This window comes from Opisthocomus hoazin, chromosome 5, assembly GCF_030867145.1.
Source record: "Opisthocomus hoazin isolate bOpiHoa1 chromosome 5, bOpiHoa1.hap1, whole genome shotgun sequence".
Classification (NCBI taxonomy): domain Eukaryota; kingdom Metazoa; phylum Chordata; class Aves; order Opisthocomiformes; family Opisthocomidae; genus Opisthocomus; species Opisthocomus hoazin.
This window is the reverse complement of record NC_134418.1, coordinates 61,670,897-61,687,207: the sequence shown is the minus strand read 5'-3', so window position 1 is coordinate 61,687,207 and position 16,311 is coordinate 61,670,897. Positions and strand designations below refer to the sequence as shown.

General features: G+C 41.8%; 1 protein-coding gene across 9 annotated transcripts in view; it reads left to right on the top strand.

The window, feature by feature from the left end:
* Positions 1-16,311, top strand: part of PDLIM5 (PDZ and LIM domain 5) — a 131,908-nt gene that overhangs the window by 26,213 nt on the left and 89,384 nt on the right. For all 9 annotated transcript variants that reach the window (XM_075421491.1, XM_075421490.1, XM_075421489.1 and 6 more), the window contains exon 3: positions 14,578-14,729. In XM_075421491.1, coding sequence (XP_075277606.1) covers positions 14,578-14,729 — 152 coding nt within the window. The remainder of the gene's footprint in view (positions 1-14,577; positions 14,730-16,311) is intronic.

Here is a 16,311-nt window from a genome sequence, read left to right as displayed (position 1 = left end):
ACCTTGTTTGTGAGTGGGAATAAAAGTATGTTTCCGAGAATGTTTTTAGTTCCAGGGTTTCCAGCTTTATTCATTTTTCTGCTTTGGTTGTGCTTGTTGTCTCCTCTCACTTATACAGTGTGCTTCCATTCTTTATCTCTGCAGTCAAACGGCAGGGCAGAAGGTAGTTTTGTAGTTTGCAAGAGGACTTGGATAAGAAGTTTCTTCTAAGAGAAACTGTATTTTGTCTAAAGTGAAATCTTGATTCTGCTGAACTACCAAATAGCAATTTGGTTAGTGCCTTTTTTGGTTTTGGTCAAGAAGAGATTGCAGAAGATGTCTCCTTCAGTTCTCGGGCCTAGGTGATGCTTGTTTGCATCGGTGACTTCTAGCATAGTGCAGAGATCAGAATATTATGGTGTATAAAAAGGTATCAAAACCTTCTTCAGTTACTGCCTGAAGAGGTTTAAGAGCAATCTTACTGGGAAGATGGAGGATAATGAAAAAGCATCTCCAGCAATATTTTAGGCCTCTTGTTTAGGATTCATTGCTCTTTATAACCAATTGCAAGACTCCTACTGATATTAATAGGAGTTTTGCTTGCATGTAATCATTCCAGGTTAGCTTGAATTACTTTAAGTGAAATAAAACTTTAAAGTGAGAATTTATGCATGTTAAGATAATTTCAGTATCAAAATCCAGTAAGGATGGATAGTTATTAATATTTTTTGCAGCTGTGTTAGTGCACCTGCCTTTCTTCAAAAATCTTATTGCAGTGTGCTCATGTTCTTATTAATGTATGAACACACTATATTACCAGTGTCAAAAGTATGTTTAGGTATGCTGTAATTGTGCTATGCTGCCATTTAAATCTAGCCGCTTAGAAGACAGAGAAAACATCCCTCTGTTCCCTGGAAAAGAAAACCTTTTAGTGGATTACAAGTACAGGCTGTAACTGAACACCAGTGAGAGGTATGAAATGCTTCCAGACCGTTCAGTGTCTGGAAGAGCTGCTCAGGGACATGTGCTATAAATCTAGGGCCTCCTTTTGGTAGGTTGCGTAATTTTAAGATATCTGATGCCTTCTAATAGGTGGCCGGAGAGGAATGTATGAAGCTGTTAATTTCAAGAAAGGTGTGATAGATGGCTGTGTGAAGAGCTCAGATCCCTCTGTTGCTTTTTCGTTGTCCTACTGAACCCATTTGGCTTTCAGAAACTGGTTGCATAAAAGTGACGCATTTATGAGGAAAAAGCTTCCCCCTAAATTTGTTTTTTTAAACAGGCAGTAAATATGCAATTGGTGCATTTTAGGATCAGAGCGATGTGACCCTTGGTGTCACCAGCTCATATGACATGAGGACATTGCTTGCCAAAGGTCACTGGCTGCACATTAAGTCTCATTCTCCTCTTCCATGCATGTGTTTATCCCTGCCTTCCACCTGCAGAAGCAGGACCGGGGATGCTATTGCTGTTTGGTGATTGATAAAAAGTGCACCATGAGCAGTGGTATTGGGTGGGAAGCCATTGGACCCTTCTGGTTCTGGTGGCCAGCCTGATTCTGTGATGGCCTTGGAATGATGTGTCTTACCCTGCCTGGTGATGTTTGGGGAGGGGAAAAACTGACGGAACTGAAATATTTCTACCTTTTTTTTTTTTTTTTATGTTCCCATGAACTGAAAGTGGAGCCTCAGCAATTCTGGAAACTGTTTGCATTCACCATCCCACCTCAGTACATGGGGATGTTTTTGCTTGGTTGGGTTCCTTCCCTTCCCCATCCCAAGTTTTGCAGCCGAAAGTTGGTTTGTTTTGTCTTGAAGAGCTGTTTTGCAAACATTGGATGCACCACCGCTCAATGAAGTCTGATGGTCCCACTGAAGTGAGCTATATGCTTATATGTCTTTTTAAATCGTGGTTTTTAGTGTTAGTCCCAGCTCATGGATGCATCTTGCTGTTAGCTGTTGGAAGGAGCGGCTGCTGCAGAGGCTTGCAGTGAAGGCTTGCCCTGCCGTCTTTCCCTGCCTCGAGCAGCGGGCACAATTTATTTTCTGCCAAAGGGTACGTGATCACTCACGCTCCCAGCTTTCACCAGAGCCTTGCTTGTGAATGGCCTGCGCAGACTTGAGGTATACAGAATTCAGTAACGTTCAGGATAGTACAGCAAGACAGGGAGAACAAGTCATCACAGCTGTTGCCAAATTAATGGTCAAAAAGGACATTATTATAATGGCCAGAAACTTTGCTCTTCATTTGGTGTAATTGATGCAGCATTCAAACAAAAGCAAGCTGAAACAAACAATTTAAACACTGATTTTTATTTACTTTCTTATTTACAAAACCCTTCCAAAGTGTTATTTCCAGCAGTTCTAAAAGTAATACTTTTATTTCTAGGAATTATTTGAAATCTAGCATGAGTCTTCCTACAGTGAAATTTGTTGTTGGGTACTCGGTGAAAAAAAACTGGAGTGACATGCTTAAAGAGAAATTGCATGGAATTAGCAGACGTGATAGGCTCTGTCATCATGTTTATCGAAAGCATCCTGCTTGTGAGATGGTCAGGCTTTCATTCTTAAATTGCTTTGGAGACATTCAAGAGGCTGTAGATCTGGGAGAGAGTATAAATCACACGGAGGCCAGTGACTCCCATGCGAGTGATCAAAATTTTGTACTGTTTTCAGCAATAATAAAAACAAACAAACAAAAAAACCCAACCTGCAGGATTTCCATACCATCTGTCTTGGATCAGTTTGGAGAAATTAATAGATACTGAGTTTTGGTATTGCAGTGTTTAACCTGGAATTGTTTCCTGGCCTTGTCTGTCACCAGCAGTGCATATTGATTTTTTTTTTTCTTCTTTTCTTTCAGAATGCTAGAGTAGTCTTGTTTTTAGTCCCAAAATTTAAGACTGTAAATTATTTAAATTTTTATTTTCTTAGATGTGACAATGAAGTAGAGTTGATGATGAATATTTAGGGTGGATTTCTTTTTCTGCGTCTTAATTTTGAGATGTCCTGATTTTCGTTTTGGTTGTGTGGAGCTCAGAGATCATGAAATATGAAGGGGGGAGGTGGAGAGAAAGTTAAAGTCAGCAGAAAGCTAATGTGACTACCAGGCTCTATCTTATAGCATTCCTCTGTGAGTCCAGGCTTTGAATGGCCGGACACTTCCACTGCACAGTGATACGCTGAGAGGAAGTGATAGACTGCTGCAGGGAGTAAATCTGAAGGGTTGAGTTTTCTTCATTGGTTTTTCGGAGCCATTTGATAGCCAGCCTTATACATGGTTTAGTTGTGTCTGTAACTTTTGGATCTCCAGATGTCCAAAGATGAAAAAAACATGTTGCAGTGTAACTCAGACTTTAGATTATTATGATTAATAGTTGTGGTGCAACTCTCAGCAGTGAAACTCAGAAGACTGTTAAAATACAGCAGCAAGAAATTTAGATGAAGTTTGTAATGGCAGCAAGTACACTAGCATTTTCCTCTATGGAGCTTTAGTAAGGAACTTTGACGTGGGTTTATATTCAGTCTTAAATGTCTGCAATGCATTTGACAGCGAATGGTAAAGAGAATTTCCTTGAAATGAGAGTCTTCGTTTTGCAGTCAGAGTATTTGTCCTGAATAGCTTCCTGTTTTCTCTGGATGAGTGGATTTTGTCATGTGCTGCCTAAAAGAAAATGCTGATGGTCTTCTCATACAGGTCCCCAGCAGAGACGACAAATGCCTTTTTATTTATATAGATGTATGTGCGCATGAAATAAATACTTTATGCATAGATATTTACTTAAAGACTGTATGTGTATAGCACCATCTGTAGTAATATATCCAGTGTTTTAAATGCGTGCATGCATAAATATATATAAAAACCCCACACCTGGAACTGTATAAACAATGTAAAAGTGATGTTTAAAGTCAAGTAAACTAAAACAGTGTTGTGTGTATATATATATATATATGTAATTTAGAAATGGAAAATTAAATTTGAAATTGTTATATATTCTCATGAGCTTTATTAGCTTGCAATAAAGATTTCTGTGTCTTGGCTATAAAAAGCTGGTATGAATTTATTAAACAATGTGCAACTCCTTTAAAATGTGTTTCTTGTTTTCTGAGGGTTTTTTTATTGGACTTTCGTCTGCAGTATTTTATACTTTGGGGTTTTAGCCAATAAGTGTCTGGCTTGAAATAAATGTCTGCTGTGATATTCCCTTGAAGTATAAAAGGCAAGATATCCACTAGGATTTATTAATGTCTCCAATTTCTGTTTTATTTCTTTGTGCTAGAAGTTTGCATTGGACTAATCCTGAGGCGTTCTCTCGCCGCTGCATTAAATGAAGGCACGTACATTTAGGAGTGTGCTTTCATTCATCGGGAGTAGGTCTCGGCACATCAGCGAATTAGCCAGAATTGGCTTAATTGTTACTTTCCATGCACTTGAGAACAAGCTTATTTATCTGAGCCGAGTTGTCGTCTTTCATGTGTTTAAGGTTTCCTTTTTCTTCCATATTACCAAAGTAGCGGGCCATAAGCATTATTGCCTTTATACTTGAAATGTGAACCCTTTGTCGATGCAGCATGGCTGAGTTGGAGAAGCTTCTGCACCTCGATGCATTTCTTCTGCGCTCTCTCCTTGGGTGCTGAGCTGCATGCTCAAAGAAGAGCTGGCAGAAGTGTAGCTCCGAGTCCCCAGCCTTTAGGCTACTGGTTATAATGCTAACAGAACTGGGGTTTTTGGTGCTTTTTGTTCGTAGGTGTGTTGTTTTTTTTGTTGTTTTTTTTTTTTTTTTTTTTTTTGACTGTATGACTCCTAAATGTGGCAAATCTTTCAAACTTTCTGTGTGGAGTGGATGTGGTGGGCTGTCATTACTGCGCTTGGGTTTCACCATGAAAGTGGACTTCTGCTAGAGCTTTTGCAGAGTGCCAGTTGGGGATAGCGTTCAGGTGAGCTGTGTTCCCTGGACAAGTGATTTGTGCCAATAAACAATCCTTGCAGTGCCTGAACTTGCCTCCATTTTCCTCTTATGTGGTGCAGATTATCTCAGTTCTTTGAAGCAAGTGGATTGTTTCTCCTCATGTTTATGCATGCCTGGCTTGTTTCTGAATAGGAGAAAGTGAAACAATGGCTGGTGTGTCATGAGGGATTCAATTTGTAGTAGTGTTTTCTTGCCACTGGCTGTTAGTTTTTGTCAGATAAGTTTTTGGTTCACGCTTCCCCACTTAACTGTCTCTCGCTGCATTGCTTTCATGTGTAGGATTTGCACAGAATCACAGAATGTTCGGGATTGGGAGGGACCTCTGTGGGTCATCTAGTCCAACCCCTCCGCCAAAGCAGGGTCACCTACAGCAGGTTGCACAGGACGTCGTCTGGGCAGGTTTTTAATATCTCCAGAGGGGGAGACTCCACAACCTCCCTGGGCAGCCTGTTCCAGTGCTCTGTCACCCTCAGAGGGAAGAAGTTCTTCCTCATGTTCAGACGGAACTTCCTCTGCTTCAGTTTGTGCCCCTTGTCCTGTCGCTGGGCACTACTGAAAAGAGTCTGGCCCCACCCTCCTGACACCCGCCCTTAAGGTATTTATAAGCATTTATAAGGTCCCCTCTCAGCCTTCTCTTATTTAGGCTGAACAAGCCCAGCTCCCTCAGCCTTTCCTCATAGGAGAGATGTTCCAGTCCCCTCATCATCCTCGTAGCCCTCCGCTGGACTCTCTCCAGTAGCTCCTCATCTTTCTTGAACTGGGGAGCCCAGAACTGGACAGAGTACTCCAGATGGGGCCTCCCTAGGGCAGAGTAGAGGGGAAGGAGAACCCCCCTCGACCTGCTGGCCACAGTCCTCTTAACGCATCCCGGGATCCCACTGGCCTTCTTGGCAGCCAGGGCACACTGCTGGCTCATGGTCAACCTGTCGTCCACCAGGACACCCACCCAGGTTCCTCTCTGCAGGGCTGCTCTCCAGCACGTCCGCCCCAAGCCTGTACTGGTGCATGGGGTTGTTCCTCCCCAAGGAATGCTTGACATGAAGGATTGCTTCTTTAGTTCCATTTCCTTCTCGCTGCTGCTATGTATGGGGCTGCTCTTTTTCCTCGAGTGAGAGGGACTCTTAAGGAGGGGGAGGAAAAAAAAAAAAAAATCAATACCTTTAAATGACATAGTGTGACACATTATTTGTATTCCTAAACTGAATGTTCTGGAAAGCGTGGGATGATTGCATCACCTTTGATGCAGGAAACGCATATCCCATTAAGAGGGACTAAATCATAGACCATGAAAACCCTATGAAAACAAGATGACACATACTGGGCTACTAAGGTTATTAAGGAGATGGATGTTCGGTTAGTGGAATTGGTTTTATCATCTGTAAATGAGAAAAAATAATCCTTTTTGGAAAGAGAGGATATACCCCGTTATATATACTGCAGACATCTTCATATATATGGCCTTTACAATATGGAAATTAATTTCTTCTTTGGAAGAAGTTGAGCTCAGTCCCTTTTGCCATTTCACACTGAAGCTCCATTAAAGAAAATTAACTCTTCTTTGTTTTGGATTAGTTCAGGAGGCACCAGCCATAAAACTTACTCAGTAACTTTCCAAACTGTTTATTCCAAAAGAGACAGGCACTTCACTTTCTGTTCTGGTGCAAATTGTGGGGCTCCTAAGGTGATGCCTCCTCAGCAGTCCCAAGTATTTGTGTGCTTTCGTTATGGAGTTAATTTGTGTTTGCCATTCAAAAAATCCCAACCCAATTACAGGAAGAGAAACTGTACAGACTTGCAGCTCCTAAAAGCTAAAGCAGCCGTACAAAGTTTACATTGCGTTTCTACCTACATTTTCATTCCACTTCCTTTTTCTGTCTTTCTGAGAATTTAAGTAGGCAGTAATTTTTACCCACTGGCATATAGTCTCCCAGGGAGGAATCTGGATTAGTTCTGTAAACTCTTCAAACAGAAGAATAATCTTCAGAGAGAAGACAGCCAGTTAAAATAAATAGGACTCTAAGGCATGCCGGCAGCATGAGAACGCGGCTGAGCTGCTTGTGAGAAGGCTTAGTGAAAGCTGCTAATTTAGGGTCTTAAATATCTGCAGACATTCTGGCACTTGACTGTAAATCATTTTCCATCACTTAAGTATTTGAAAAGCATATATTTTTTGGAATTGCCCACATTCTTCTTGCAAACACAATTTTAGCCATGATGTCTGAATTTTTTCGCCTTGGTCCTTTTGACAACTTGTTTTATGACTTTTTGATGTTATTTCTTCTCCACATAAGAATATTAGTCATTTCGTGTTATTCAGGGGAACCACAAGTGTTACCCGTCCCATCTTGGTGATGATCCCTTTATCTCTTTTTTCTCTTCAAAGCTTTAAGTGGCTTGGAAAAGCAAGACCAGATGTTTAGTCTTGTAAGATGCCAATAGAGGTACACTTGCATAGAGTAGTTTCTTTAGTCCTTGTGCGAGGGGAGGGTGAATTTTGACTCATTTTGATAATCCTTTGAATTCCAATTTGAACTTGTGTGTCAGGACAGGAAAAAAGTTTAAGCTACATGTGAAATTTGAGAAATATATCAGAACTTACTGCTCTGTGTGTAGTTAACTGCTTCCTTTTCATAAGGGCAAGTTCAAGAGCAGGGATCATTCTTTCTAATAACTGCTACTGCATTTGCAGTGATTGTGCTGTATTGGTGTTACGTCAAAAATTAAAGCTGAAGGCACCTTCTGGGAAGCTGTTTGCTTCCTTGCATTGTGCAGCTGTTGGGCTGTCGTAGGGGAAAGGGGAGAGGAAGCAGAGATGAAACCTGCTCGTGGAAGAGTAGAGCTGCAAGGAAACCAGGATCAGTCAAGCCGTGACAAGTGAGAGATGGCACCAGCTAATAACCCTTCTGGCATCAGCATGTGCAAACTGCGTTTCTGCTTACTAACAACTTGTTCAGGGGCAAGCAGGGGAGGCTGAGGGCTGCTGCTGCTGCTTCCCACCCTGGCACTGAAGTTGATCTGTTTAGTGTTAGTTGGTTGAAAAATAAAATAGCATAAATCCAGAACGTGCAGTTACGCTATTTTGCAAACTTGATTTATATTTTTGGATCCTTTTCTGCATCAACCCAAGTGGGTGTAGGAGTAGTTAACACTATGTGGTGCCTCTTCTGTTTTTCGCAGCCAGCATCCTCTTGTGCTCCTCTGTAGGTGCGTAGCTCTGTGTTTGGTGCACGCAGGGACGGATAGAGTGGTGGATGTGTGTGTGTGTGTATGTAACTGTTTATTTAAAGTGCAAAAGCAAGTTAAAATTCTTTCTTTGTGGAGGGCATTAGATAAATACTAAGGGCTGAAATAAAGTAAGAGAAAAATCCTCAGAAAAGAGGGAGGGTTGGAACCATGTGTCTGTTTCCTAAGACCTGTGAACCCCCAGGCATGCTCAGCCCTGTTTGTGTACAGGGAAAACTCAAACTTTGTTTCAGGTTTTGTTTGACATAACTTCTGAATGGGGGGCTACAGGGATACATGTTACAATCACATCAAAACGTATGTTTTTGTCAGGGTTACTGCTGAGGATAAGTAGCAGAACTGAGAACAAAATGCAGGCGATGGTTTTGTGGGTTCGTCGCTGGCAAAACAGCTGAATGCCTGTGGGCTCTCCCCATCCTTTCTCCGTGGGCTGCAATGAGTCAAAGGGCTGGTTTGGGTCCGCTGCAGCCAAGCCACTGCTGCTCCACAGCACAGGAGCCGCTGTGCGTGGAGGGAAAGGGGTGAAGCAAAGCTGGAGGACCTGGGAGGAGAGGCCGGGAGGTGTAGGTAGCCCTCTGGCAGGGACTGGGGTAGCATCTGCTTTTGGGGTCCACAGCCAGACCATGAAGCGTGGTGGGTTGGTGCTTTGCCTTATGCTGCTTTTTTTTTCTTTTTTCTTACTGTTATCTTTAATGATTACTGGTGTGCTGTGCATGCCTTAGATTAGAGCTGTGTAGGTCAGTCTGGAAGCACCTTTAAAGTTATGGGGGGGAAAAGAAGGGAAATGAAAACTCACAGGAATACGCGAGAGTATGGCCTTGTGAGAGAGATGAGGGCAGGGCTTCCTAGCAGTACTATGCAGCAAAATACTCTGGTAATCAAAAGGTTTTTTTGACTTAATTCTGATCCCTGCCTGGTTTGGGGAAAACCTTCAACTTATTTGCAGGACTGGCTCGTAACCCCTTTTATAGCTGGTTGTGTCAGCGGTTTCCACTGCAAACCCTGCATTTGGGTTCTTATAGCTCAGCTATATAAATTTGATCTGGACTTTAAAACTGGCATGTGCGTTCTTGATTTGGAAGCAAATATTGAGGCCGGATGGCTGATCTGTTGGCTATGCGAATAATATTGCTGTAGTAAAGGCTGTGAGAAATACGATACAGCTCTCAGTTTCCATTGAGCATGGAAGAAGATTACTTGCCACAAAGAGCAGGTGCTCTTGTGGCTCTCTTTTTCATGCAGAAGTGGTGAGCTTAGATCACAAGTGTCCCAAACATGCTGTGAGCCTGGAGTGTAGGTTTCGTTTTTGATTCCTTCCTGGCTGGGCAGGAGCTGCAGCAGGGCTTCGCAAGGAGAGGATGTTGTGAAAGGGAAGCAAGGGTGTTAATGATACAAAGATCATTGTCTGGTTGCCTTCTGCTTTGATCATGCATGTCTCATAAACTGAATTGCTGTAGTCAACCACGTATCAGAAATGCTTGAGGAGTTAAAATGAAGCTGGAGAGATTTCAGATAGCCCAGGGATTTTCAAAGTGGGAGCAATGGATTACATTCTGAGAGAGTTGCAGGTAACATTGAAGGATGTTTGTGTGATGGGGACCATTACTCGCTGTCAGACCATGACACAGTTTCTTTGGGAGGGTGGTTGTGATGCATGATCACACGAGCTGCTTGTGGCTGAGATTGATTCAAGGCAGGCGGCAAGGAGAAGAGAAAGGTGGCTTCCATCTCTAGTCAAATAGGCCTTTTTCTTACGAGTAACTGCAATTTAAACATTTCCTTTATTACTGCATAAAAGCTAAATAATGACGGTTCAAGGAAGATATGCTTGTGAAGTATTCTTCTTAGTCACATGAGGAAGCATATATGGTTATATGTTAGTTAGAAATTAATTACGCTACAAATTACGTTGATTCAGAGATAGATGCACATGTATATGCACACATGCAATTTTCCTGGAAAGGATCTTTTAGAATATTTCATTAAAGCTTGAGAATGAAAGTAGAAAAGCTATTTTTCTTGCTGGGTTTTTTTTTTTAATGTTGTTTACTGCGAAATGAAATAATAGGCTGGCTAAAACTTAGCTCAAGAAAACAGTTGTATTCCAGTGTGTTTTGGGCTGTTTACTTTTAAAAACCTGAGGTGTCAAAATATGTTGAGATTACTTTTTATACTGTTGCTTTTGAAGTTGATCATGGATCAAGAGCTGCTTTACTCTGTTTTATCTCAGTTTGGAATGTGTGTTAGAACAAGATTTGCAGTTTTGGAATTCTGAGGTTTAAAACAACAAGAACAACAAAACTTTTTTTTTCTTTTGGTCAAACAAATCTGAAATCTGACATTAGATGAGTGATTTTATTTCTGTTTGTTAGAAAGCGTCCTGAGCATCTCTGGTTGGTGTAGGCTGGCTTTTGGCTTGCGGCCATGAAGCTGATTGCTGCTAGGGGCTGCGGGAGTGATTGGCCTCGGCAGGTGCCTGGTGGTGAAGTGTCTGTCCTGCTTCCCTCCCCCTCCATCTCCAAACGAGCTGCCCAGAGTAGAGGGGCATGGCACGAAGTAGGAAGAAATGTTTCAGGTTTGGCAGTTTCATAGTTTTAAATCTGCTTTGTAACGTCAAAAAACTCCCTGTTTTGTTGTAGCTGTAATTCATGCTTGATTTTAAAAACTTACTTCATACTGTAAACAGAGAATTAAAACAGATCCATCAAGAATTTCAAGATTTGTGGTGCTTCGAAGTTAGTCACAAGTAGCCTGGTTTATGATTTTAATGCCATACTCTTCCATGCATATGTCTTGTTGCATCAATTCCATTTGTTTGCACATGTGCATTTAATAAGGTGTGTTTTAACAATATGCATTTTTCCTACCAGGATCTCAGCATTAGGTGTGTTTTGCCCATCAGTTTACTAGCCTTTTGGTGTTTAAGCATAGGTAATACTGTAGGTCTTTGACTGATGCCAGGTAATTTTACTAAGCTAAGGCTAAACTTGCAGTTTAGGAACAAAATTGCTCATGCCGGACAAAAATAAGTGTACAAAAGTAGCAATGATTTATAAATAACGTTTCAAATTTTTCTGTATCTTAGCACCTACATCTTTTTGTATCTTCTATATCTGTTGGATTTTTCAGAATCTGGGTGAAAAAAATGAAACCGAGTTAGTTTCAATTGTGCTAAGGAAGATGGAGAACTTTTCTTTTAGCTGTGATTCTTGCATCTGTGATAAAACTGCCCTGTAGTTTCAGTACCACTTCATTATAGGCACTTCACAAACTAAGGATGCTGGCCAGTACTCTCAGGAAACACTTGTGCTCCAGCTGGGATTTCCTAGAAGTACCAACCTCACCTCTCTTGGTTAGTCAGATCGCTTACCCGAAATCAGTAGGTGTTACTTGGAAGTCTTATCCACTGTATCTAGATAAGGAGATTACTGCTCTGGCATCACTCTGCGTGTGCAGCTCTTCAGACTCTTGTCCAGTAATTTGATAATTCAGATGTGTCTGTGACAGCCTCGTCTATAAGGCAGATTCAGTCCCCTGCCTGCACAGCAGGTCTCATGGAAATAGCCACGGGCTGGTTACACTTCTTGGGACCTGTCCTTTATCCCCCGTCTCCAGGGTGCGCTTTCCAACCATATTTTTCAGGCATTTTCAGCCTAAGATTTTGCTGAGATGATTTTACAGCTGTGTCCCATGTGTGCTTTCAAAGACTTTCATCTGCAGTAGGCAACAGTTTAAGAGTGACCTCTTGAAGTTGTGTGGTTAGTTGTGGGCTGTTGTGTGTTCGCTATTGGAATCAAACAAAAAAGTGATTTATTTTTTAATTAGTGAGTTTTATTTTAAACTTCTTTGGATGGTGTTCCCCCCCCCGCCCCGAAAATACTCATCCTGAAGCCTGCTTGTGGAGTCTTAACTGCTGAACATGTGTAGGTTGCTTTTTTCATCACGAATTACAATGCGTGAACATCATGTGCGTTTGCATACATTCGCAGAAAGCTAGATTTTATTCACTTCAGCAGTCCAATCACAAAGCACAGCGATCCATCTGACCTTTAGCTTTTAGTGCCCTTACGTTCCTTTCCCTTTTCCAGACCTTGCTGACAAATGTCAGCATGCCATAACGTATCGGTTTAGGGATCTGTTTATGGCAGGTTCCACCCCTCCAAAGGTTTGAGGAGCTTCCCTATAAATAGCTATGTTGGTCATATCTTTCTATATGCTTGTAGGGTTTGCTGATCTGTGTTTTATAGTAACAGGGTCTCTTAGCTCAGAATTCGGGTATGAAGAGCAAATTTTTGGAGGATTTTTTGCTTTCATGTTGAAGCCTTTTGTAAAAGGATGCACCATACAAGTTGCAATTCTGATGAATTCAGCAAGTCAGAAGTTTTTCTGAAATTAGCGCATCTCATTTTTCCTTTGTCTTCTACTTTTCATCCTTGCCTAGGAAGAACTTACCCTTGTTAGCACCCTTCAGTTTGAGCTCTGGGTAAAATTTCTCTGACCTATGATGCTGAGGGACTGGCCGCTATTTTAAATCAGAGAGATGACAAGTCTTCCTACATCTCAAGCCTCACCTTTCACCAGAATAATCTATTTGATAGCATAGGATTAACACCAAATGGAAGGATGTTTATGGTTTGGCTTGAATTTTTGGCTGTTGCTTTTAGTTGCTAAAGATTGCTACTGCAGTTGTCTGTGGAGCATGGACTGATGTTGAAAAATGCCAGCCATGATGCACTGAATGTGCAATTTCCTCCTTTCAGTCTATATGTTGTCAAATTATACGTGTTTGGAGTATTGCATTTGCATTTGTCTTGCAGTATTAGGCAATACTTTTTCATCTGTTAAAGTATTTTTCTTCAGATGTTGTCCGATACATGTGTCACAGCTGTCGTGTCTCTGAGATTTTAGGAAGGCCTTAACCATATCAGGTAGGCTGGTGGGACACTTTCCACAGGTTTGCCGACAAATGACTGTTCACACACAAATGCAAAGACTGAGTCCCTGGTATTTCAAGTATTTCTCCCCCTTTGCCATAGACAGTTTTCAAGACGTAGCCTCTCTTTTGTTGGAGAAGTGAATGGTGTGGAGACTGGTGACTATGCTTTGCGGTTGGTCCTTGTGAAAAGGAGCCACAGAGAACCAAAACTTCATGGTCCCTGCTGGATAAACTAAAATAGAGGCAGTTAAAAAACAACAGAGATGAAAGCCTTCCTTCTGCCTCCTTTGCGAAGTCGCTTACTAGAGCATGACTGTGGCCCAAGGTGGACTCCACTTTTGGAAATAAAGATGAAGTAATTCTGCTGTTTGCAGCACCTCCCTAAAATGTAGGACTTTCTTCAAGGAACACACTCATGCTTGCAGGCAAAGGAAAGAGTTGTGAGCTTTTGTATGCACAGCGTAGCTTCTCTGCTGTAAGACAGGAAATACCTCTGGAAACAAAGAGGGATTTTGCACCATCCAGGACTGCTCTTTGCAGCCATCTGTAAAATGATTCGCAGACTGAGGACGAGGGATATAAATCAGTGTGTCCATCTTACCATTAGGAATGAAGCTAGTTGAAGTTCAGTGGCATCAGATGAAAAGATTTTATTGTTCAATCAGGGTCAATAATGTGAACTTTACAAAGCTTTCTATTGCAAGACTGTTTCATTCAAATGGACCAAAGGCAGCTGAGCTGAACTTCGGTGGTGACCTTGATCAAAGAGGCAGACTGCTCAAGAGACCTTTCTTATTATGGTGTGAATGTACTGTGGGTCGCTGGGGGCTATAAACCTACTTAGAGAAAAGCAAAATGAAGTCCTGTAACCAGTCTGTCAGTGATGTTGAACTTTTGACTTTCTAGTAGTTACAGCTGGGGAAAAGTCAGCTTTACTGTTAATGAAGTCTTCCACGCACGTGACCAGTCATTGACAAATACATAAACTTTGAAGAGAGTGTTCAGATGGAAAATCAAGAATGGAAAAAGCTGCTTTACAGCCTTCCTCTCTCCTCTTGTGAGAAAAATGTAATATATGAAGAGAGAAGAGGCTGGAACTTGACATCCAGGAAGCTGCGTGTGCCTGTCCCTCCTTTTGTGTCTCGGTGAATATGCACAGCTTCCAGCCAGTAAAGTAGAAGTGGAGTTTGATTTTGAAAAGTAGACAACACTGTGCAATACTTTTCCTGCCACTGAAGTGAGATAAGAACAAGACCCTATAAATATTGCTTCACTACAAAGAAAGATAGTGCAGCAACTTTCACAGGGACATACTCGTATAGGAGATGATGTGTCTTTTTTTTTTCTTTCTATGAAACAGCACTGTGAATAAGGTATTGTGGTCATATGTTCAGAGAATATGAACATCAACCATCCAAGTTTCTCATTTACCATTCTCGTGGTATTTCAGCTTAATGACGGTGGCAAGGCAGCCCAAGCACACGTGGGGATAGGTGATGTGGTCCTCACCATTGATGGGATAAGCACGGACGGGATGACTCACCTAGAAGCACAAAACAAGATCAAGGCGTGTACAGGCAATTTGAACATGACTCTGCAAAGGTAAGATACTTTTTTTTTTTTTTTTTTTTTTTTTTTTTTAGAGAAAGAATTAATCATCGACATAGCAGTTGTTTGGAGGATAAAAACATGTAAGTGGTTTGGCAAAGTGCATGGAGTTAAGTGGCCACGATTGAAAGACAGGCTGCTGTAGCCTGGAACGTGTCTAGATTTATAGCATTTTAGAAAACTTACTAGATGTTAATTACATGAGTCAACAAAGACCTTTTCCAACCTTCTGTCACCTGCTGTACATTGAATGAAGTCTAGTTCCTCTTCCTTTTGAGCTTCGGTTTTGCTAACACTTTAATTAAAAATAGGTCTTATGCAGGCTCTTTTTCCCTCCCCTCCCCTGACTGACTAGGGGCACTTCCTTTTCGGGCCAACTCCTACATTGTCATTTTTATTAGCAAACAGAATGACGGATTTAAACAGTTAACCCTTGAGTTATATGGATGCAAATACTGTAGCTTAGAGTCACGGAGAGAGGTTTCCTGAAGCGATACTACCGTCTCACAAAGTAGCAGCCTCTCTTTGCTAATTGCAGCATCTCCTGTAGAAGTTACAGCTTGGTCCAGTCTCCACATTCCTGAAGCATACAGTCTATTGAATCTCAGCGTATGGCTGTTAGCCAGGGACTGTGTTTTGGGAGGGGCTGAAAGCAGGGAGCAGAATGCTCATGTGCAGGTTATTGGAACTGAAGCAGGAAGAGCAGCAGCAAAAGCAAGAAATTCCTTCAAGCTCTGAAAAGTCTCCCAGGGCTAAATATTGGCTTTTATTAGAAGTCTGCGATTTTTTATTTGATTATGTGAGTGAGCATCGTGGAGGAGGATTGGCCTCTGAAGCCATCACATAACGAGAACCATCTTTTCTTGTTATCAGAGAAAACAACAGCAGTTGCACCCTGTTGCTGTCTGTGCCTGCCTTCAGCAGGGCAGAGTTCCTCGATGAGCATTGGTTGAGGCCCATAACAGTACCTCTTCACCAGTCACTACTTTTTCTTGCAAATTATCATGCCTTTAACGAAGGGACCACCTCTCAGAGTTCACTGGTATAAGAATAGAAAGAATAGAAGAGATGATATGGTTGTAGGACAAATGTCCAGCTCTCCAGGGTGGTGGTGCTTATTCCCACCCAGCCTTGAGTGATGTGTAATTGAACGATTGTGTGAGTTCTCTCTTTTCTAAGAGGCTCCAGTTCAGCCCTGCTTGTTGTTTCTTGTTTTTCTTGCTGTCCTTCTGTACTGTGGTCCTTAGCTACCCTTAATAAGGGATTCCCTTTGCTCAGCCTCTGAGGAAGGGAGTATCTTGTGGTGTGGTTCATGCCTAGGGCATCTTCTCGAGTGAAACTTGTAAAGTTGGTGTTGAAAGTTTCCTAATGAAACAGAGGAGAGGTATTATACTAGCTCATCAAAAGAATCACGCATTGTATCTAGTGTGGGACTTGCTTTTCTGTCTCCCAGCAAGGCAGGCAGGTCATTTAGAAATGCACTTTCCAGGAGCCCACTGAGTCACTCCAGCAGGCAGCTGGGAGCTTGCGGGTTTGGCCTGCTTTCTCCTGTCACCATAAATTGCTGGGCAGGGTT